Source organism: Pogoniulus pusillus, chromosome 16 (assembly GCF_015220805.1).
Source record: "Pogoniulus pusillus isolate bPogPus1 chromosome 16, bPogPus1.pri, whole genome shotgun sequence".
NCBI classification, from domain to species: domain Eukaryota; kingdom Metazoa; phylum Chordata; class Aves; order Piciformes; family Lybiidae; genus Pogoniulus; species Pogoniulus pusillus.
This window is the reverse complement of record NC_087279.1, coordinates 10680969-10704473: the sequence shown is the minus strand read 5'-3', so window position 1 is coordinate 10704473 and position 23505 is coordinate 10680969. Positions and strand designations below refer to the sequence as shown.

Here is a 23505-nt window from a genome sequence, read left to right as displayed (position 1 = left end):
CAAACAGCCAGCGAGACATGGGCATGCATGGACGCTTCACCTTTTTCCTCCTCCTCAGTCTCCATGCCCCAGGTAGGTGCTTCAGGCTCACACTGTTGGGGGCACCCTGGCAGCCAAACCCTAGGTGGGGGATCAAGAGGAGGGTGACAGGGTACAGGGTCCCCTCTATTGCCCTCACGTGCCTGGTGCTGACCCCAAGACAGGCAGAGGAGCCAGTGTCTGGCTGGGTTCAGGCAGGGAGGGGGCATTACTGGGACACACTTGGCCGGCTGGAGTGACTCTCTCCTCTTTGCAGGGTCTTCTGTCAGAGCAACAGGTAAGAGCAGGGTGCCCTGGGCTTCGCTGCACCCAGCAGGGAGACCTGCGTGCTTGTGGATGCTTAGATGCAGGAGCAAAGCTCCCTAAGCATGACTGGGCAAGCTGTCAGTGGCACTGGCCAGATGCAAGGCCTGTCCCTGGGGTCTCCTGCCAGCCCTGCTTGACCTGCCACGCGTGGTGACTCTGAGTGAGGATGCGATGCCAGGCACTCACGTGGCCAAGGTGACCGTGGCCTGCAGAAATGCAAGTGGCAGCCCCAATGTTACCCTGTATGGTATCGAGCCTGGCCACCCCTTCAACTCCATCGCCATCAGTGCTGACCCTATGGAGCGCACCACATTTCAGGCAGAGGTGCGCCTGGGGGATGGGGAGTGGAGTGGAAGCCTCTGGGTGCCTCACTAAGTTTCATGTTCCTATGGTAGATAACGCTTCGTGCTGGTGCGGAGCTTGATGCTCGCCAGGTAAACCAGTACACCCTGACCCTGTGGGCTGCTTGTCCTGAGGAGGATGAGGTGCAAGATCATCTCTTTGTCCAAGTGACAAGAGGACAAACACTGCGCTGTGACAACCCCTTTGCCAGTGCAGGTAGAAGCCATGGGACATGGGGTGGTGGGGGCTGCAGGTGCCAGATGGCTCTGGGCTCCCATGGCTGTGCTGTGATGCAGAAGGAGATGTGGTGCAAGTGCTGGCAGATGTTGCACCCCGGACACCCCTGTATGCAGTGTTGCCGCAGCCACTTGGTGGGCTGATGGTGAGTGGTGGCTGCCGTGGGGTCCTGCAGACCCCACAAACTGGAGCAGCCTTGGGGACAGAGGAACCCCAGACATGGAGGAGGAGATAGAGGTGTTTACTCTCTTCCCACTTTGCTCCCACCACCCATCTCTTTGCAGTTCAGGCTCCGAAACCATGAGACACCACTCACACTCACACACCAAGGCCTGGTTCTGGCACCTGCCAATGGCTTCAGCCCCAGCAAAGACATCCAGGTGGACACCAGCATCCCCAGGCTGTCACAGCCACCTCTCAGCTAACCTGGCTTATCCCCTTGCTGGCACTGTCTGCAGCTCTCTGTGTCCTGCTCGTCCCATTGGGCTCCCATCTTACTCTTGCCCCAGTAATACTCCAGCCCTGTCCCCATCCCTGGCTCCATCCCCTTCTGCATCTCAACTTCTGTCCCAAACCTCACCCCTGTCCATATTCCCATCCTCATTCCAGTCTCCAGCTCATCCTCCTCTCCAGCTCCAACCCTCTTCTCACTCCAGTTGCTACTTCTCAGTCCAAACCCCATTTTGGTCCCTGTCCCTCTCCGCTTTCCTTTCTCTGTTCCTGTCCCCATTCTATCTCTATTCCTATTCCTGTCCTCATCCCCATCCATATCACTGGGTCCATCTCTACCCTTGTCCCTGTCCCAGTTCCCAGTCCCACCCAGGGCTGTTCCACAGCTGCCCTGGTGCTGCCCCACAGACATTCAGGCTGGAGATTGAGGTGATGGACCGCCATGGGCACAACTGCAGTGGCTTCGTGAGGGTGGAGGTGTTGCCATCAAGTCGTTCCCGTGTCACCTTTCCGTGAGTTGGGCCGGGCTGGGTGGAGGGTGCTAGTGGCACCAGGCCAGGTTACACTGCCTGCCTTGCCTGCAGTGAGGCACAGTGGGCTGTGACAGTACCAAAGAGCCTTGGCCCCTTGGAGGTGGTCACACAGGTACATGCCAACGGTGACAACGTCCGCTATGCCATCCTTGCTCCTGTGGCACCTGCACTCTTCACCATCAATGAGAGTGAGTGGAGCAGTGGGGGTTTCTAGGGCTACCCTATCCCTGTGCCCAGCACAAGGCTATGCCTTCTTCTGCAGTGACAGGTGAGATCTGCAGCACCCAGCAGCTGGAGGTGGCCCACGCACGTCTCCTTGTCCAGGCTTACAATGTGTTGCACCCCAACGACCATGCCATTGCCACAGTAAACATCACCGTGCAGGGCTCAGACCAGTGGGCACCAAGCTGTGTCCCAGCCATCTTCGTGTATGGTTCAGGAGGTCGTGGGGTACAGGGGGATCTCTGCCACACCCAGGATATGTGAGACAGGAGCTGAGATGCTGGCTGCCCTCCAACAGGTCCCAGGTGCCCGAGACAGTGTCCCCTGGCAGCACCCTGGTGACACTGAGGTGTGCTGACTCCAGTGGCACCGAGAGGCATCTGCACTATGCTCTTGAGGGACCTCCTGCCTCCCGGTCCATCTTCCACATGGAGGGGCCACGGCTGCAGGTGAGCAGACCATGGGCAGTGCCCAGGCAGAGGGCAACCCCAGACCTGGGGAAGCACAGCAGGACCATCTGATGCACAGCACCCTCTGATGTGCCATTATACCTGGCCCTAGATCAGGACTTCTTGGGGCTTTTGACTCCCCAGAGCCTGCACACTCCCCACTCCCTTGCTTCCCTGTGCTCCCATGGCATCATAGCTTTGCAGGATACTTTGATGGCCACCCTGCCACTGTGGGCCACTCCAGCTTTGCAGGGCACCCTGGCTTTGCAGGGCACCTTAACTCCACCTGGCTCCCTGTGCCTTGGCTCGGTAGGTCAACACCACTCTGGACTATGACTCGGAGGCTGTGGCTACTATGGGCTTTCAGTTAACAGCCACCGTCGTGGTGACAGCGGAAGGGCAGCCCCCACAGAGCAGTGAGTCCCCAGTGGGTGCCCTGTGGGGATGCAATGGGGGAGGTCACAAGGGAAGTGGGAAAAGCTCCTTCCCAAACCAGCAAGTCACAGAGGAAGCATTTCTTTCCTGCTGCCCTAGAGATGCTTGCCCCAGGGGTGGTGTCACTGTCCCTCCTCCCAGGCATGTCCATCTTGGTGCAGGCAGTGGGGTGGTACCAGTGTGACCAAGCTGTTGTGTGCCACACAGCCCGTGTGCCCGTGTTCCTGACGGTGACACCTGTCAATGAATTCACACCGGTGTGCCCCAGTGGTACCACCTTCACAATGACTGAGACAGCAGCTTTTGGAAGCTCTGTGGGGTACGTGACTGGCACAGATCGTGACTACCCACAAAACAGCCTGGAGTACAGACTAGAGGGAGGCCCTGGCCCTGCGCAGCCCTTTTCCGTCGACACTCAGACTGGTGAATGTCTGGCCCCTTCCCTAGCCGTTGTTGCACCCTGTGGCACCTGTGGGTGCCCAGCAGCTCACACTGCCCTGCAGGCGAGATCCGTGTGGTGGGGCCCTTGGACTCCAAGCGGCACAAGAGCTACAGGCTGAGCGTGCGGCTGACAGACGCTCACAACGATGTGGACCCAGCAAAGCGACGGAGCAGCCTGTGCGAGGTGACCGTGCGCCTGCAGGTGCGAGTGCAAGCCTGCCGGGTGAGCTGCGATGGCTGCAGGCGCCACGGGTGCCATACCGCCTGCCCCTGCTCCTGACAGCCCGTGCCGGACCAGGCGCCTGTGTGCACCCCCGAGCTGCAGGAGCTGTGGATCGTGGCTGGGCCAGGCAACCGCCAGCCTGTCACCCGCCTGGTGTGCCAGGGCAGTCCCAGCGATGCGGCACTGACATACGCCATTGCCGGAGGTGAGGAGCTGGCAAACCGCAGCACAGCCCCGTCCCACACTGCAGCATGGCGCTGAGCAGACCCTCTTGTTCAGGCAATAAGGATGGGCGCTTTCAGCTGGAGGGGAACACTATCTTCTATCTCCTCAATGACCTGCCTGAGCCTCGCACCTATGTGCTGCTAGTGAAGGTGTGGAGCAGCGCTGGTAGCCCGCGCCGCAGCACTGTGGTAGCACTAGTGGTGCATGTCACCCCTCGGAGCACCCCAGTGCCGCCCAGCACCACCACCTGGCAGACGGTAAGCACCAGGCCAGGCAGTCTTCCCAGGTCCATCAGGATCCCTGGGCCTTGCATACCTCCTCACCCTACTGGCTACACAGGTGTTGCAGAAGGACCCACTGGTCATCATGCATACAGTGGCAGTGTGGCACCCACCAGCCTGGTTTGTGGCCGTGCTGACAGTCTCCAGTGCCCTGTTGCTGGTCACCCTGGCCTGCATGGTTTGGAGACTGCTGTGCAGGTGAGCCCTGGCCTTGCAGCACAGGCTGGAACAGTGAGGAGGAACAGGGGCTCATGACTGCCTTCTCCTCCTCCTGCAGAAACCAAGACTCTGGCAAGTTTCTTCTAGACAAGAGGTGGGTGGTGTGCAGTCATGGTGGTCACATTGGCAGCAAGGTGCAGCCATGTGTGTTTGCACAGGATCCTGCAGCTGGAGAGGTGCAGCATGTGGGGGATGTTTAATATACCCTGCGTTTAGCTATGGTCTGTAAATCTGTGCCAGGGAGCCATCTCTGCCCCAGGGTGAGGGTGCAGCACTGCTGGGAGTCATGGGTGCAGCAGATGGCAACTTTACCAGGCTGGAGGACAAACTCTGTAGTGGGTATAGTGGGATTGATCAGTATCAGCTCTACTGCCAGCTGCAGTGCTGGATCCCAGCACCACATCTGGGGCTGCTGTGACTTGCTAGGGAAGCCCCAATTTGACAGAGAAAGCTCCCCAGGAAGAGGTGAGCAGGTTACCCTTCTGGAAGGATGAATGAGGAGTGACAGCTGGTGAAGAGGAGAGCCTGAGGAAGCACTGGAGCCAGCCCAGCCTGTGTTGGGCATCTGCATGGTGAGGAGAAGGTATGCAAGCCCACAGGCAGGATAGCAGCCACCTCCAGTGGCCTAACTGCCTCAGGGTGATGCACGTCTGGATCTTACATTCACTGGTGATGCTTGGTGGAACTGAGGCTCTAGTGACCATGAAAGGGAAAAGGCTCAGCCCCCACAGGTGGCCCTGGCAGCAGTCTCTCTGGGGTTGCATTTGCCTCAGCACAGCACTCTCCAAGCACAGGAATAGTGTGAAACAGCATGTGAGGGAAGCAGAGGATGTGGTGGCAGACTGGCTTGTCTCTTGGTTATTGCTGAAAGGTGGCAGTGCCTGTGGGAGCTGGGCCCTTGGTGTATTCTCCTTCAGTGCCCAAGGGACACAAGGGCTGGGTAAAAGGATCATCAGGTAGGTGGATACAATGGGCTCGATAGGGTGCAGCTGGCAGTGCAGAGTCGGGTTGGCAACCCACTCTTGGTTGCATTCCTTGGGATTGATGCCAGGGGCCCATTACTGACATGCCCTCACCTCTCTTCCCTCAGCAGCTCCTGGGATGTAGAGGAGCAGAGAGGAGTTGAAGAGAAGCAGAGCAGCCCCCATGCCAGCAGCCCAGTAAGTGTGTGCCACAGCAGTGAGGCTGGGTGCCCCACCAAGGGCGTGGGAGGGAGCCTTGGGGCCTCAGCACTCTCTCCCATCTCCTCTGTGCAGGGGCAGTTTGATGGTCGTGCCCAAGACCCACGTGAGTGCCCTGTCCCCTGGATCTGTCAGACTTGTGCTGTCTGGAGGACACAGCTACCAGGCAGCCATGCCTGGGCAGTGCCCATAGTGTGAAAGCTGAATGCTGCCTCTCATCTCAGGCACCGGCAGGGACTATCTCTTCAACAGCAAGACTGGGACACGGCGCTGGATCTGAGCAGCCTGACTCAGTGAAGGGCTCCCTATGACCCACAGCTCCCTGCAGATCATGCCAGGGAGAGCACCATGCACTGGCAGATAATTTGATGCATCACTCAGGCCTGAAAGGAGAAGGAAATCCTTTTTCTGTGTCCAAACCTGCTGCCCATGTTGGAGTGGAGACAACCCTTGAGCCATTCCAGGCAGCACAGACTCAATAAACTGTGGCAGAGATTGCACTTATTGCTGTGATTGCCACGGTCAAACAGTCCTGCTGGTGGTTGTCCTGCTGCGGTGGTCACTTGCACTGTCCACAGTCGTGGTTGAAGGTGGCACAACCCAGTACCAGGATGGTAGTTATGGCAGCAGCACCAGCCCTATGCAGGGGTTGACACTGTGAAAAATGTGCTAAGGGCTTTGGCAGGGTCACAGCAAGGTCACTGTAACCTCTGGATTTGACCCATGTGGGGTGGTTCTCTGCAGAGACATGATCTGAGGCAAAAAAGCTGCATCACAGGTAGCTTTGAGAAACATTTGCCCCGTGCCCCACGTCCTCCTCAAGATCTCCCTTGCTTGAGCATTCCGAGCTGTGGGAAGGTTTAGCAGCTGGTCGGTGGTACTGGTCAGCAGAGGTGCTGCGTTTCTTAATTAGAGGAAAACCAAATTGGCACTGGTGCAGGTAAACTGCAGGAGTTAGCAGAGCCCGTCAAACAGGCAGGAGGGCTTTGAAGGAGTCATTTGGTGCCCAGAGGTGGGAAGCTGGTTATTTGAATTTCAAAGGATGTTTCTCTGGCAGCTTCCAGGGAAATGAAGCGCTGGTAGGTGAGAAGGAAGGCATTAATTTGGAGAGTAGGTGGCTAGAAGGGAGGAAAAGGACAGGAGTCAGACGTGAAATTTTGCAGCAGAGGTCACTTCTGTGACCCTGACAGGGGGTCCCTGAGCCCGCAGGAACTGTGACTATTTAGGACTTAAACCTTTTACTGTACCGAACGGCGTGTGACTACGTTCTGCTCACCGCCCAGAGGAGCCAGCCCAGCGCGCGGGAGCTGCCAGACGCCAGACCGCGGCGGCGGGAAGCCAGCCTTAGCCTGGTTAGCCTCGCAGAACGCGCCACTGGGGCCGCCACACTCGCCCAAGACCCCAGGGAAGACGGACGCACGGGACTGAGGAGCCAGGCTCCCCTCCCAGCGCCGCATCTGACCCGCGGCCCGCGGGAGCAAAAGGAGCACCATGCCCACGGCGCCACGCCCCAGCGGCCGCACGCCTCCCCGGCCAGCGGCGCCCGCCGCCCCTGCCCATTGGCTGCGCTTGCTCTCGGCAATAGCCAATGGAGCGCCGTGAGCCGCGGCGGGGTGGGGTCAGGGGGAGCGTCACGTGTGCCTAACGTGCGCGGCCGTCCGGAGGCAGTCCGTGCACGGAAAGGGGCAGGGAGGCTCTGCTCTTGAGTGACGGAGCTTTGGACCTATCAGCTCTGCGAGTTGCCCTCGGCGGGCGGGGCATGGCTCTGGATTGCGGCAGGAGGCGGCGGGGCGGGCCTTGGCCGGCGCGGTTGCTATGACGGCCAGCAGCAGGGCCCCGCCCCCGCGGTCGCCGCCATCTTCTTGTTGATTCGAACGGCAGGGAGCGGGCGGAGTGGAGCGGTGGTGCTGGGGGCTCGGTGTCGCCAGCCCCCGGCTGGGCAGGCAAGGCTGGCCCGGTGAGCCGCAGTGCGCGAGGGCCCGGGACAGGCTGAGGAACAGGGATAACTGAGGCAGGCACGGTGCCGTGAGGGGGAGGGGAGCAAGGCAGGGGAGTGGTGCTGTGAGGGGAGAACCGGGCGCGGCTCCGTCGTGGAAGGAGGGAGAGCTTGGTGCGGCCAGGCTGGGATGGAGGGAGAGCTTTCCGCGGCCCCGCGGATTGGGAACGGGACACGGGCACATCCCTGTGCAGAGTAGCAGGTCCCAGCGCCTTGCCGCGGCAGGGAAGCCAGGCACAGGTCCATGCTAGGGGGGAATCCGGGCACGGTCCCTTAAGGAGGGGAAGGGGGAACTGACCTCGAATTTCGGGATGCATTAGGGGTGAGACCAAGGTGCCTCCCCATGCGAGGCGCGTACGGACCATAGCTGGGGCGGGAGGGCCGTCCCGCAGCGTGGGGAGAGCTGCGAGATCCGTGGCCGGTGAGGACAGGTCAGTGGGCAGCACGGTGCCAGGACAAGGCCGTGCTGCCCGTGCCCGGCCCAGCAAGCAGGTCTAGCGTCCCCTCCTTTTGTGCCCTTCCCTTCTACAGGCGCTGTTCTCAGGAAGGAACTCGGCAAACCACGGTGGTAACATGAAACCAAGATGGTGAGGAAGCTGGTGGGGTTGGGGGCCCTTCCTACATCTCAGCGTATTGCCAGCCCTGCAGAGGAGAGGTGTGGGCAGGCTCCGGTAAGGCTGGATGCCCCATTGCTTACCGGCGGGTGCCTGGCAGTCCCCGGAGGATAATGTACTCATGGATCTGCAGACCTGGATCATCACCAGCCATTCCCTAAGGTTTTCCAAGCAGAACTTGAATTAGGAGAGGTGGTACTAACTGCTGTTCAGTTTTCAATTACTATTAGTGTAAACTGGTGCCAGACTCTGTGTCCCTCCATGTTAAAACTCGGAATCAGCAAGGCCCCGTTTTTCTTTCCAGCAGTATGCTTTAGTACGTGCAGCCCTTCTCACTTCAGCCTGTCTTGCTGTATTTCTTCTCCATCTGCTTTTCCTCCCTTGAGGTTCACCTGGCTTAACTTGGTATTCAGACCTTCCAGAAGCAAATTCCAGGATTGGTCATTGCTACGAGGCATTGAATGGTGCCAGAACAGTGTGGCCACTGTTTCTGTACCTTCCTTGTATTTTTATAGTCTGCCTAATCGTGTAAACTTACTTGGGAGCTTCTCTCACAGAATAATAGGCTGTGATATCTTCTGCAAGTCTCTTTGCATTGAGCTGTCATCTGCAGCTGACGTATGTGTATGGTCAGGTTTTCAATGGAGGAGAATACTGTCTGTGTTAGATACATCACTGAACTACAACTTCAGTTTCCCTTCCACAGAAGTTCTGTCAGAAGCTTGCAAGTTTTCATTTGTTTGTTTTAGAAGTAGACATGTTGGTTATCAGATGCTGTCACTGTAACCCTGAATAGGCCTATTAGGGATGTTCTAATCCTGCATAATGCTCCTTGTTCTTGAGAATGAGGGATGTTTTTTTTGTGGCTGGGCACTTTGTTCTGGAGCTGGATGGAAAGTGGTATGTTGTGAATAGATTGTGAACTCTCTATGTGATAAGATAACATTGGGTTAGTGTTTTAACTGTGTAAAACCCATGCCTCGTTGAAGTTTTAAATTGTTCTAATGCTGATTTTTATTCTGGCAACATCAGGGAGTGTTTTGTACCCTCCCCAGCTTTTTCATCTGTTTCCAGGTGTGTGGATGAATGGTCTAGTGCCATCCTGGTTGGAGCCTGATAGGTGGATATGAAGGGTCCTTCTCATGGCACTGCTTTTGTTTCCTGTCTAATGAGGACTTCTAGAAGGGCAGAGGAAGTGATCCTTGGGCCCTTGAGGGGGGAGTCCCTGATGACTGCAGAGGTGGAAAGAGTAAGCTGTGCTGATAGAGGCTTTGGAGCAGTATGTGTGACTGGGATAGCTTCTGCTGTGCTTATGCGGTAGGCACCTTGTGGCAGTTTTGCATTTTAATTAGAGCAAGTGAGCACAATGACTGTTGAAGATGAGAAAAGGGACAGTTTCTAGGATCCATTTCCAGTCACCAGAAGTTTTCGTTGTGCCCCCTTCTGTAGATACTTTCAGTCACTTCAACTCATGCAAGTATAGATGGCAACCCATGAGAGGTTCTTGCTCTGTCACTGGTGCTAGCTGAGGCGTTTGTGCAGGTGGGAATCAGAGTTCTCTAACACATGAGCAGAGGAAACTGAAGACAAGCTGACTTGTTTGTTTGTCTCCTCCCCACGTTTGTGGGTGCTTAAAACAATTTTGCTAGTGGGAATATGGGGCTGTTTATGGAATGGAGCATTACTCTTGTTCAGAGTAAGCTGCATCTTGGTTGTGAAACCGCGTCAATGTGGTTGTATGTATTTAGCTATACAAACCCAGACTTTCAAAATACAGTTTTATGTATATTTAAAAATTGACCAGTAGCATTGATGCCTCTTTCCTACTACTTCTATGAATAGTATCGTTGTGTGCTCCATGAGGATGACAGTACTGGCCATCTCCTCCTTACAAAAATGTTATGGAAAGTAAAATTAGATGTGCGTTGGGATCCCTTATTATGTCAGGCTAAGTCAACTACTTGCAAGTTGTCCTGTACTGCACTGCATGCAGTGACAAGCAAAAGTTAGAATACGAGGTACTAGGAGGTCAGAAAGTGCCTAGGCCAAAGTAGTACCTACCCCCTTATCAGCTAATTAGCCTTCTGAACAAGCATTGTGATTTCTTCTTAACCATGCACTTGCATACTACATCTGATCTGCCTGGTTTGTTTTCTTCTGTCCTTCCCTTCACCACATATACAGCTTACTCATTTTGAGTATCAAACTCTGAAAATGTGACCTTGTTGAGCTTGGCTAGTGCAAAATGACAAGCCCTGTACAAGCTTGGAGCTGCTTGTTGAACATCTGCTTGCAGAACGTAATCCCTTTGAGTCAGTGGATCACCACTTGTTTGTAAAAAGATTTGCTCACTTGGCTTTTTAGATTTTGGCTTTCAGTTGGTTTCTTTGTGTCTGAAAGTTGTTGTGGACCTGATGAGTTCTGACTGGTACACCAGGGTAGGAAGTGGCCCTGTCTTGTGGGTTCCATTGGAATAAGAAACATAGGTGGTAAGTCTGAAGTAGACTATTTGCTACCTTCGCTGTAGAGGAGGTGTGTTTCTCCTATCTGTGATCGAAAGACAGATACCCAAGTGGTAGAAGATTGGACAGAGGCCTTGCTTGGGCCATTACTCAGACACTGCATTGTAACCCAAACACCTGGGATTCACCCAATCTTCCATCAGGAGTTAGCTTGTAAGGTGTAAGAGACGTGTATGTCACAGTTCAGTGTTGATGCTGGCATTTGTAGTCTCAGGACTTAGTACTAACAGAAAACTGCAGCCTCAATTGTTTGCTCTTACAGTTGAGTGTCAGTCCTAATGCTGGGCAGAGTTAGATTTGAACTCGGCTTGCAGAGTTGGTGTGAAGCAGCTCAGTAGAGCTGTGACTCTGCTCTTGCTTATGTAATGTAACTCACCTAGGAACAATGACTTTTATTTCTGACTTCTTAGTCTTTGAGAAGAAATGTATCAAAACCAAGCCTAGTAAATGCAAAGAGTCCCTATTGAGCTCTGAGTTGGGTGAGCTAGAGAAGAGGAATGAAAGAAAACACATAAACCACTACAAGCATCATGTTGAATATTTGTATTACCTGCTGTGAACCAAAGGAACCCTTCAGACATATGGATGAGCAGCTAGCAGTCTCCCTCTTGTACCCTTCTGATGTGACAGGAATGGAGAGCAGGATGTTGGCAAGTGTTTCATCTCAGATTTGTTGCTGCTGTTGCAGGGTTTGCAGGGGGAGGAAGAGGAAATGTTTGTGCATGGCTGCTTAGTTTCTGTTTTGCAGCCATTGCCTGTATGCAGTGCCTGTGCTTTTCTGATGTGGCAGCAGCTGTTATTTTTGGCTTTCCCAGCGTGCCCTTCGGGTACAAGTACTTTCTAATAGATGCCCTTCTCTTAATTGGCATGTTGGGGTGCCCTACTTCCTACGTAGTCCCCACTGGTGCAAGCTGCAGATATCACAAGGTGCGTGCCATTTGCCTTCACTTATTTCTGTGTGCATGTTGAGTGGCATGAACTGTGTACAAAAGACAAGCTGCTTGAAGCTTTTATTTTGTGTAACCTCCATCAGTATGGAGGTGATTGAGGCCCTGTCCCTGGAGGTGTTTAAGGCCAGGCTGGATGGGGCTCTGGCCAGCCTGATCTAGGGTAGGTTGTCCCTGCCCATGGCAGGGAGGTTGGAACTAGATGATCCTTGTGGTCCCTTCCAGCCCTGACTGATTCTATGATTTGGTTCAGTTTCATTCACAATGAGTGATTTTATCCCCTCTTTTTGGAGTAAAGGTGCCTCTCCATCTGTGTAATGCTGTGCACAGTAGTGCACACGGGTGCTATTGTTTCTGGTCAAAAATAACCTGGGTGTAGCAGCCGTAATTGTATTAGTAGATCCTCTGCGTCAACCCAATCTGATAAAAGCAGTGAAAAAGGTTACGAGATGTAAGGTGCCTATCCCAGTAGGATGTTACTACACGTGGTTGAGAGCTCCGTTAGATAAGCTGTTTGGTTTAGCTTTTGTAGTTAGAAAGGTTATCTCCTCCCCCAGCTGTCCTGCTGCTTTGCCAAACACTACCTCTCTTGTATTTGGGGCTGCAGCAGTGCCTGTTCAGCTGCTGCAGCCTAGCATACCACGCTTCAACCTTTCTTCATTAATACCCATCAGTGCCTTGTCAACCAGGTCATAGAAAGAGCAAAGTTGTTTTGTTCTACCCACTGGTTGGCAATTTTCAACTGAGGAATGGAGGATGCAGCTGGGGACATTGGTCCCCTCAGCCCCAGTGGTACCTTTGCTAAAGAGCATCTCTCAGAGCCCACAGGATGCAGTTGCATCCTGAAGGGAGATCCCTATGAATTCTGGTCTCAGACTCTAGCAAAAGCATGCTCTCAAACATGCTAAATTAATGAATAACAAAAGATCTTAATAAAAGCTAATTTAGAACTTGCTAACTAGTTTCCATGCAACATCTTCCAGGCAGACTTGCTTCTGGCATCCTTCTCCCTCTTGATTGTGAGACGCTGGCTCCATATTCCAGTGACTGCTTGACAGAGAGAGCTTGGGTGACGTCTCTGAGGTAACTTTTTCCTGTTTTGCCCAGAATAACTATGCAGCCACCTGAAATACTATGCAAAGAGAAATAAGCTGCTTGCTTTTTACCTCTTGCTTTGTAACTTTGGCCTTTGAGTACATGTAGACACGGTTTGTGAGAAATACACTCTCATCTTTGGAGGATATAGTAGAGGAATGCTCAGGTAAGTGTACTGGAACTTACTAGAACTAGAGTGGAAAGCTGGCTCCTGTTGTATATTTGTTGACTTCTAAATCAGTGTCAGTTCACGGTAATAAGAGCTAAGCTTCCAAGATTTGGAGGCTAGCTTGTGCTCTAGCAATGCTGGCCATTTATGTGGCTGATTTAGGATGATTTCAGAACTCAGTCATCGACTGTTTTTTTATTTTCTTTTTCTATTTTGAGGTTAGTTTGCTAAAATACTCGTTTGATAGGCCTCCAGGCCGAAAGGGATTACCTTGTGCTATTCTAAATGAGGAAGAAAGTAGAATACCTCTTTTCCTCCAGTTCTGTGTCAGCAGCGATATGACTCAGTAGAAGTACTCACGGTGTAAGCATTTGTTTGCCAGCAGACTCAAATGACCTTGTTTTCTTGAGAGAACTTATGTTGAAATAGTGACTGTCTTCCACAGTTTGCTTTTCTGATGAGGAGGCCTCTGACCTGTGTATCTGTTGGTCTTAGCTAGTTTTAGGTGCAACAAGTAATGACTGAAGATGCTGAGTTCCACATCTACCTGCCTTGGGTAGGGAGAGAAGAATATGGTGCCTGCTCTACAAGGGATGCTTCTCTTTGTCACAGCTGACTTAAGTGCTGATCTAAAGGGGAACTGTTACATTGCTAATATATTCTTCTATGATGTTTATCTTTTCCCTCCCCTGTAGTTCTATGCTGAGCTGTGTTTCCCTTGTTTTTAAAACTGCTGTAGTGGATCTGTGCAAAATATTGTGTAGTCTTTAATTTGGATTGGCATTGTCCACTGTTCGGTATCAAAGTATGGCTCCAAAAGTGAGTTTAGGAATCTTAGGCAAAAGAAGATAGAGCTGGCTGTTTGTTCTGTGTCCTTTGACAGAACTGTCTAAGCAGCTTAAGCACGTGTGGGGAGGCAGTCATGATCTCATTACAGCTAACTATAGGTGATAAGCAGCTTCAAGCACCAAAATCAGTGCACCAGTGAGTGCAGATGTCAGTGAGTTATTTAAAGCAGGAAGGATTTGGGAAAGAAGCCTAGGAGACTGCATAGCCCTGTGTCTTAGTCAGTGGCTGGATCAAACCAAAGAGTAACTTCAGTGAAAATGCTTGAGCTATTGCAGAGGATGATGTATGATTGCACTCTTGTGTTGATTCGAGAGCTGTTGTGGGTTGTAAATAAAACTGTTGAAGTCCTGGAGCTTTGGAAGGCCTTTGTAACACTTCCTATGTAGACTAAGATGTATTTTACCTTTCCAAACTGTATGTGAAGCTGTATGGCAGCTCTGAGGGAGATATGTCTGTGACATTGGTGAAGGTGGAGGGTCTCATGTAACAAATGCAAGGGGGGAGGAAAAAGACAACTTCATTTTCTTTTGAGTTTGTCCCAGAAAGAGCAGTCTGAAACTCAGCTTTTGTTAAAGCACTGCATATGCTGGGCTTTTTAGCTAGTTTCTTAAACAAATACCCTCACTTCCACAATAAATTCCATATCAGGTTAATCTTTAATACACAGATCTGTCCCGAATTAAATGTGACCATATACTAACTGATTCTGGGTAGCTTTACTTCTGCAAATCCTGGAATGGTTTATTTCCCATTTGGACCAAATATTTTAAGTGATTTTTTTTTTCTTACACTGTGCAAGTGGCATTTACTCTGGGTACAAATCTTCTTTATGTAATCAAGGTCTTAAATATTTTGCAGTTCTAACCACAAGTGTTGACCTGAATATGCTTATTAAAATTTGAAGGTAAGCTCAGTCTGAACCAGTAAGTGTTATCAGGCGTGTTTTATACATCTTTTATTTTTACAGACCTGAGAAAAGATTTCTTACTTCATTAGTTAGACTAAGTATTGCTATTGTGCACCATGGAGAATCTGAATAGTATCCCCTCTTTTTCAGGTGCTGTGCACACTGATTTGTTTTAATTTTGCTGTAGTAGCAGCACTCCAGGTTTCTATTTTCCCTCTTTAATTATTCTCAGCTTTCGTTAAGAAAGATCACAGTCTGTTCATTAGTCATGGAGCATCCTTAGGATTGATGTTCTCATATGTATTTCAGCAGCTGAGAAGACATTGAACCTATTGACAGCTTGGTTCACCTAGTGTGGTGGGTTGAGGAAATTACCCCCAAATTACCTAGTAACAAACCCCATCTGTCTTAAAAATCAATTCTGGTTTGTAAATATGTCTTGACTTGAATATCCTGTGAGTAGTTACAGAGTGTGGTCTCATTCACCAGCCAAAAGTAAACCAAGCTCTTTATCTACTATTTTAAAATATCTTCCTAAAACCTGGCAACTAAAGGTTACAAGTTAGATTGTGGACTGTTTCTGTCAAGGTCAATGCCTTGTGGTAGTGAGCTTGGCAGGTTGGCTCTTTGGTGAGTGCAGGGCAGTTTCTACTGTTTCAGGTTTGCTATTGCTTGTGGGTTTGCTATGACCTCCAGAGAAAAGAACTGCATCTTATTTTTCTATGTGTAAGGTTTCTTAATCTTTGTCTTTCAGTCTTAGAGGGGTCATTTCTGGCACCTGTTGTTATGCTGTATTGAACTGGAGAAGAAAATGAAAGAGTACATTTTCTTTCTTCAGCTCTGTATAGTCTGTGATGCATCGCAATCCAGGTGTCTGTAAGAATGCATCTGATTTAGCAGGCTTCTGTTCTGTAGGAGCTGCAACACAGTCTTCCAGTATCTTTAGAGAAATTTAAGGTGCAAAAAATCAAGGTAGCATTTATACACTTGAGACAGACCTGCAGTTAAAAGCAAACTTGTCACAGTCTGTCTTCCAAAGGAATGTGTGCTATGCTTTTTTAGCATGGGGAAAAGGAGTTTGTTTATTTTTATGTGTGTGTGTGTGTGTATATATATGCAGGTGCTGCACTTAAAAATAAATGCTAATTTGACAATAGATCAAACTTAACAAATTTTCTCTTTGCTTTTGCTTTCCAGCTCTGCTACTTAGCCAGTGGCCTCAGTTGTTTTAAGTGGCACTCTAGGAAGCCTGTTGGTAGGAGCTTTGAGCTCTACTTCAGCAGCTTAACGTTTAGATAAGATACTGGAGATTTGTGACCTGTAGGGTGTTTACAAGAACTTGTTTGCAATGGCTGCAACAAATAGGAGGTTAAATATAGGATTTGTTCTTTGCTTCCTTTGAAAGGGACAAGTTTCTTGTTCAAAACCTTCAGAACAAAACTGGCTGGTATGGTAGAATATTCCAGGAGGGCTGCTGCCCAGTATCAGCATATGAGCAGAGTATTAATAAGATTTTGAGTACTAAAGGTCCCTTTCCTTTAGAAGGAGATTGAGAAATACAGTAGGGTGAACTGTTTTCAAAGACTGCTGCTTTGGCATATTTGAGCTCCCTTCTCCTTGAGTATGTCTTAACTGCAAAGCCAAAGTTACATTGGAAGTGTGAGATCTGCTAGAAGGCTGCTCCTAAGGATGTCAGTGCTGGCTCCTGGTCTGGTAAAATGATCTTGCAGACACCTTTAAGTGCCAAGTTTTGTTTTTTGCCCTTTAGAATGCATAGCACCTTGCCAAGCTCAAGACTGTGACTAGCCATCCAATTCATGTTAGTGCTTGAGAAGATCGCCTCAGGTTCAAATTGCCTTTCATTTTCACTCAAGTGGCTGGAGGTGTCTCAGTTAATTCTGTACCCTTTACCTTCTGGAGCACACTGCAAGCTGCAAAACAACCCCTGAGCCATTTTAACAGCTTTAAGATTATCAGTATGAATGACTGAGAGTCTGTGAGGTTATGCTGATCCCTAAAAGAATAGTAGGATAACAAAAGCCCAGATCAAATCCCTTCCAGGACCCTGAATTCTATCCTGCTTGTTTTGCCATGTTGGATTTTTTTAATGTAAAGAGGGACACAAGACTATTCCTATATGAAATGCTCTTTGGAGTTGTAGCCAGTTTCAAATGAAGTCTGCTACCTTAGCTTTAAGGGCCATCACATACTCTTATGTTTTGCTTAAATCTTTTGTTAACTTTAGTGCACTATCTTTGCCAAAAATGGGTTTGTTATGACAGAAACTCTTATTTCCTATTCAAAACCTCAAACCCCAAATGTTGCACTTCATCCCTGTATTTCCATGACATTGTTTACTTCCTTGCAGCACCTGCATTGAGTTGTTTTTTTTTCTTCCTAACATGGAGCTCAGATTTTTCTCTTCCTTCTCCTTTCTCTTTTTTTTTCCTGTGCTTGTTTCTTTTTTTAGTGCCTTGACCGTAGAAGAGAATGTACAGTATATTCTGTTGTGAAAAAAATCACAATGAAGTGTCAAGTTGGGAAGTCATAGCTCTTATTTTCTTGTCTGTGACCCTTTAGGGTCATCTGCATGAGAAAATTAAACTGATATCAAGTAGGGAGCATGGATTTGCAACGTGATTAAGTGACTTTAACTCCCAGTGGACGTGCTTATAAGGTCGTTTCTGCTACAAATGCTTAGGACAGCTGCATTAATCAGCACGTTCATTCTTGCCTCGTGAAGCTTTGCCAGTGGAATCCCTTAATGTAGAAACACTTCTGGTGGTAAACCCACACTTTCAAAGTACAACTCGTTTTTCTTGGGGTTTTGGAGAGGTAGATGATGATGTGAGTGCTTTTTTGTCATTCCAACTAGTATGTGAGCTGCCAGCGCTTTTCCCAAGGAAAGAAGGATTAGGTAGAGAAGTAGGGCCCCAAAATATGTCTTTTCCAGCTGCACTATTTTCTTCATGAGCAGTTTAAAATCAGAAGGGATTGCAATAGGAGAGAAGATCATCCTCTATCAACTGGTCTTAATAAAAAGTTTTATCTATCCTTACAGGCCTTCTACACTGGTTCCAGAATCCGTGTCCACTTGGTATAGCAGGGTAACCTATGGTTCCCTTTTCTTATGCAATAACTTGTGTGCTGAGCATTGATACAGTCTGGAGTGCTGTACATCTACCTTGGATTTCTTTACTTCCTTGACCTTTTTCAGATGCTTCAGAAACCCCCAAAATTTTCTCAGTATCTTGGAACTATGTTAGCATAAGAAATCACTTGGTAACAGCTGCTCCTTGTGCTTTTGGCACAAGGATTTGTTTACCAGGGTGAAGTGAATGTTTGGATAATCTTGCTTTCATGCTCTTAAGTCTTTCTGTGGAGCTGCTGTGCTCTTGGGTTGCCCTTTTCTGTTTCTGCCATTTGAGCAGAACAGTTGCTAAAGGGTTTCATTCTTCAGCCAAAATGCACCACATTCACTTGAAAGAGCTGTCCTAATTTGAGTCTGTGCTAACAAACTCAATTCAGTTGTTAGTGGACTAGGATACAAATTCTTAAAGTCTTGAGAATGTAATTGTCATGTAAGACTAAGCCAAAATGGAGTGAAGAGAGATCATGGGAAATAAAATGATGGTCAGACTGCTGTCTTTTCAAAACAGTGTACAGATAGTTTACTTGACTGTCCTGCTGTTCTTTTCTGAAGTGCTGAGGAGCACCAGAACTGAATGCTTGGACAGGATGATTGAAACATTCAGTGGAAGCATCAGAACTGGTAGCCTGTTCCTAGTTCTTTTGTGCTTGGATGACCTCAGATGATGATTTTCTACTGAATCTCTTAACCAAATCAACTGAGCGCTTTACACTTCAGCACAGAGATGTAAAAATTGCTGTGTTTTTCCTGGCTTTAAATGGTTTAGCTCTTCTGACAAAAGCTGGGCTGTCTGGTTAAACTGCATGATGCCATTTGAGGCTTGCCAGGTGTAAGTGTTGTCAGCTTCCCCAGGTGGAAAAAGACAAGCGTAGCTGAAGGAGAATGTTCGGCTTTATCTTCACAGTAAGACAGAGAAAAAAAGAAAATGTTACCATCTCTGTCCCTTCATTCACTCTTGAGTCGATTTGGGTTGCTGAAATGCCCCAGTATATATCAGCCTGCATATGAGAAATGAGGTCCTCTTGGGTAGAGCAATTCTAGGTTGTGCGAGGCTGCGAAGCTTTCACTGTTACTGCCTTGCTTTCTGTGGAGGGGTAGGTAGAGCTTATGCAGACAATGCTTAAGTGTTAATCTGTTTATTCAGAGCTGCTCTTTGTGTGTCACCTGCAGTTTCAGCAGAACTTTGGGTCAGGATGCTGCTCTGATGTGGTCTAGTGGTGGAAGAGGCAGAGGTAAAGCCTGTGCCAAGGCTAGCATGTTTTGGTTTTGGCCATAGGAGGAGACATGGACATAATACTGATGTTTGCTTGTTTAGATCTTAAGCTCATTCTCTTTCTACCAGCATGAGTTGTACTGAATGGACACTGCTATAGATTTCTTGAAGACAGAGCTACTGTAGTCCTCAGTTCCTTTAAGAGAGCAAATTTCTTGGATTCCCTTTATCTGGCACTATTCTTTACCATATAATTAATTCTCAGCTCAGAAAAAGGGCAATGTATAGATCTGAGGAGGAAATGGATCAGAGTGGTGTGACAGCTCACAGCATATCATAGGAATTGTAAAGCTGCTTTACAGTGAGCTTAAAGTGAACCAAATTAAATGCTGGTTTTGAAATGTGGTAAGGGTGACAGAGCTTCTTGTGATGCTTCTTTGTGGCAAGTTTGTGTTTGACTTTGATGCATGACTCTCAGACATGATAAGTTTAAATCTAGATGTTGTCCTTATTCCTAGGAAACAAAACATTTGGACTGCTCCCCGAGCACTGGAGCCAGCTTCTGCTCCTTACCAGCTGACTTTGCAAGAGGAAGGGAGAGCATGGAATGTTTCATTGCTCACAATGTGCTCTTTGGATAGAGTTCCTGGATCTCTAATGTAGGATCAGTCTCTTCAAATGAGAAGCACTTCTCTTCACAAATCCTAAATGGCTGCTTAACAGGCTGCTCTGTTCCTTGGGAAAATGCCTTCTTGTCACAGCTGGGAGTGGGATGTGGAGTCTTTGCTTAGACTTTTCTTTCTCAGTACCCCATGTGCAAAACGGAAACAAAAGAGAAGTGCTTCAATGTCCGTTTAATTTTGTTTGAGTAGCAGAGTGTTGCAGGACTGCACTGTGGAGGTGAAGAGGAAGGTGCGAGACTTTTGCATTTCAGACCTTTAAAAAAATGAACAAAGAGTATCACAACCTTTTTCTGGTTGGCAGTGGTAGGAAGAGGGAGATGGACAACTTTTCCTCCCCTGGCCCTAATGAGGTCTTTTGTGTCTTGCATTTAAGATCTCCATATAAATATGTGGGGTGGCAACTCACTGCAAAGGAATTCTTGCTTCAGTCAGGTCTCAGTCAGCAGCTTAATAGAATGTGGTTTCCATAACTCGTGGAGAAGGTTTGTGAGCAGTTAATTCGTATCGTGCAGTTTTCCTGTAGTTGCTGTCTTTTAAATTTGTTTTCATTTTATTTTGGAAGTAGTGGAGATCCTGGGGTGAAGGAGTGGGAGTCTGCATTGCGCATCTGCATCGTGCCCTAAGAAATGATTTAGTCATAGCAGTTGAGCTGTAGTGAATTTTCTGGGCCGATTTCTGACAGGCCTGAGTGTCTCTCAGAGGCTTCAGCGTATGGGGAGAGAAAATCCGTTTTGAGTCTGTGTCTGCTGCTGAAGAAAATGTTCTTAATAATATCCACATGGCTGCTGAAGGAACTCCTGCTTGAGGCAGAAGCTCTCTCTGTGTTTGGGCTGGTTTGTTTGTTTGTTTTTCTGGGTTGTTTGCCCAAGTAAACAATTTTGTCATTGGAAATAGATGCCGAAGTTCTCAAATCCACCTTGTTCCCAGAAGGGGGCAGGGGAGACTTGCAAGTTCTGGAGCCTGATAACACGCACTTTTGTTTGCTTGTCTTAGACTTCCGTGCTAGCTTTCAGACGCAGCAGGCACTGCCGCCGCTTTGGCAGTGCGAGCGTGGCACAATGAGACGCCTGCTCGATGCCAGAAGCCTGCAGCAATGACTTGGGCATTAGAACAGCTTTGAGATTTCTCCTGCCGTTTCCCCTCATCTGATACACTCAGATATTATGCCTGTGAAACCCACGGGAGCCCAGTCGTCATTAAGCATCATCTTCTATGTCTGAAGCAGTCCAGCTAGTTGGCATCTAACTAGGTTAAAAGTCTTGGTTCCTAGATTCTCCTTCTTAATTCAAACTGCAACAGAAGCTTCTCCATGAAGCTTTGTTGGAGATTTTCAGGAGGACCTAGGTTTGCTCTTTACAAGTCCAACTTCCTTTTTGCTTTTTCTCTCAGCCTGGCTGTCAGTGAGGGGGAGGCTTTTTTTGCCAGACATTTTAGAAATGGGGTCATGCAACTCTCCAGCAAGTTGTTTTTACATAGTGCAAAGAGACCTGTGGTTTCTTTGACAACCTGGAATACAGAAAGGACAAACTCAGCTCTGTTACTCTGCATTTCTCTCTTTGAATTGTGGCAACAGCTACTTTCTCGGAGGACAGAGCTTGTTGCAACATCCCTGATAATTATGAGGTAGCTTCTACCTCTGCATCAGCCGTAAAAGGCTTAACAAAGGCTCCGTTGAATGAGGTGGCTGAATGAGTGATGGTTGGCACAGTCCTGCCTCAGATATTCAATGCTTTTATGCCTAAGTCTTCAGTGGTAAGGTCTCCTGGGGCTTTGTGTTTAGAGGCAGAGTTCAAAGAGGAAACTGCAGTCAGAAGCAAATGAAAACAGAGTGAAGGACTGCTTGAGAGGACCTGAGTCATGTGAGTCCATGGTACTTGATATGTGCACCCAAAGATGCTGAGCTGCCTGTGTCATGGCAATGCCAGTCGTGGAGGTGCTGGGATGTCTCTGATCACTAGACAAAGGCAAAAACTGCACTTGTCTTCAGAATAGGCCCACATGATTATGCAAGGACCTGCAGGCTGGTCAGCTTCAGTCCTGAGGACAGTCGAGTCAGGTCCTTCTGGTAGACCTTTCTGGGTGTGTAAAGGAATGTGACTGGAAGCAGTCAGTGTGGATTTACTGAAGGTAAGTTGTGTTTGACGCACCTCCTTGTCTCCTCTGATAAGTAATCGGATTTGTGGATGAGGAAGAGCACCTGAGGCCGTTTGGCTTAAGTTTCACCGCGTGTTTTGATACTGTCTCCCACAGTATTCTTGTATGCAAGTTGGGACATTACAATCTGGATGGGTGGAGTATGAATGCAAGCACTTCAGGGAATTCTGAAGAGTAAATGAAGTCAGAGGAGGATGAACTGGTGATTCATAGAGAGAGCTCTTTCCATACAGCAGGATAACTTCTGAAAGTAGGGTCTTAATCAGTCTTTTTTTTTTCCTCCTGAATGTAATTCTTTGCCTCAATATGATACAAATGGATGGAAGACAGTCTTTAGGAGGCTGTTTGGTTGAAATTAATCTGTCTTGCTTGTTATCAGTGTAAAAGATTAATTTGTCCTTCCTTGAGGGGAGGTTGACATCAATGTTCTTCAAGATTACCTTGTTGTGTTTCTCCCTCAGTCATATAGGATAGCCACTGGGCTAAAGGAAAGTACAGTACAGGGTAATTTTGGAGGCTTTAGTCAGACCTGCCTGATTTAAACTGCCTTGGAGGATGTGTGTGGAATGCTGAGAGGTCAGTTTGTAAAGAAGAAAATCAGTCCTTCAAAACAAAGTCATTTCCATTTCAGCAGTTTGCAGCCTGTTTGGGTTTGACCTGCTTTCTAGTGTAGAAGGTGAGCTGAAGGTTTTCTTTTGGTCTGGCTCTACTGCGTACTTTGATTTCTTTCAGTGCTCCTGAGAAACTACAGAGCATCTGATCATCTTTTGGGGATTACCAATCTGGAATTAGTACTATTAGAGCTGGACAGGCTCAGGAATACTTGTGCCCAAGGAACTGTAATTGCAAAATTCAGCATGTGATGCTTGCTTTGGGAATTTTTTCTTTCCCTTTCAGTTATTGCTGTTTCTGCCTTACTGCAGCCAGTGCTATGCTTTGGCATTAAGAATTCAGTTTAAGCTATCTAGTGTGGTAGCATGCTAAATTAAGGTGCCAGTTATGAGCAAAGAGGTTAATGGTCTTACATAACGTTTGTCTTGAGGTTTTTTGTCACTGCAGAATCAAAAATAGCAATTAGAAGTTCAGCTTTGTCCTAGTTGTGGATTTTTCAGTGGAAATCAATTATCTGCAGCAGCTGACAGTTTTTTAATCAAAGTTGGTATGGGTGTGCTTTTTTGGTGTTTTTTTTTTTTGTTTAAAAGCATCATAATTCAGAAGTTAAGAATAGATACTAAAAGTTCACCACAAGCTGCTGCTGATTTTCTTTCAGTTAGTGGTCTCTTGGAAAGCTGTAGATCATCCTTCTTTTATCAAAAGTACTTCAGGACTGTAATTTGAGCTTCTCTGTATTTGCAGCTTTTGTAGTAATTCTTCATGGCTTTAGCTCCTTATGGCTTTTGTGCTTCCGTGGTTAACCCCATAGCTTCTCTCTACAGTTAGTGGTTAAACCTCTTTGCCCTTGGCTTCACTTAGCTGTTCAACTTGGCATCTGGCTGGGTAAAAAAGCCTTGGTTCCTTTTTCTATCACCTAGATTTTTCTTCTTAATTGAAGGTGCAAAAGAAGATTCTCTGTGAAACTTTGTTAAGGATTTTCAGGAGGACCTGAAACCAGCCAGAATCAT

General features: G+C 48.5%; 2 protein-coding genes and 1 long non-coding RNA gene across 12 annotated transcripts in view; 2 read left to right on the top strand and 1 right to left on the bottom strand.

Moving 5' to 3' along the window:
- The first annotated feature begins 17 nt into the window (after positions 1–17).
- On the top strand, positions 18–6083 carry CDHR4 (cadherin related family member 4). Of its 3 annotated transcripts, none has more exons than XM_064156415.1 (20): positions 18–72; positions 296–316; positions 473–669; positions 741–903; positions 984–1069; positions 1209–1304; positions 1783–1886; positions 1959–2095; positions 2170–2335; positions 2428–2578; positions 2892–2994; positions 3221–3436; positions 3517–3656; positions 3738–3882; positions 3957–4159; positions 4242–4381; positions 4461–4496; positions 5493–5562; positions 5659–5689; positions 5808–6083. In XM_064156415.1, the coding sequence occupies exons 1-20, from the start codon at positions 18–20 to the stop codon at positions 5861–5863; spliced, it is 2316 nt and encodes a 771-aa protein (XP_064012485.1). In that variant the 3' UTR covers positions 5864–6083. The 3 variants fall into 3 exon arrangements, with proteins under 3 accessions (XP_064012485.1, XP_064012483.1, XP_064012484.1); XM_064156413.1 differs by having other exon boundaries at positions 5633–5689; XM_064156414.1 differs by lacking the exon at positions 5808–6083 and having other exon boundaries at positions 5659–5781.
- A 106-nt stretch (positions 6084–6189) lies between these two features.
- Positions 6190–7162, bottom strand: LOC135182376 (uncharacterized). 2 transcript variants are annotated; one of them, XR_010305186.1, is made up of 2 exons: positions 6819–7162; positions 6190–6701 (listed from the first exon to the last, which is right to left on the bottom strand). It is a non-coding gene; the product is annotated as an uncharacterized LOC135182376 (long non-coding RNA). The 2 variants fall into 2 exon arrangements; XR_010305185.1 differs by having other exon boundaries at positions 6831–7162.
- Positions 7163–7421: 259 nt separating this feature from the next.
- The window catches only part of IP6K1 (inositol hexakisphosphate kinase 1), a 39235-nt gene continuing 23151 nt past the window's right edge, over positions 7422–23505 (top strand). Inside the window, exons 1-3 of one of the 7 annotated variants that reach the window (XM_064156412.1) lie at positions 7422–7540; positions 8111–8166; positions 12646–12745. The gene's annotated coding sequence lies outside the window, so the exon portion shown is untranslated. The other 6 variants (XM_064156404.1, XM_064156406.1, XM_064156405.1 and 3 more) reach the window with 6 other exon arrangements.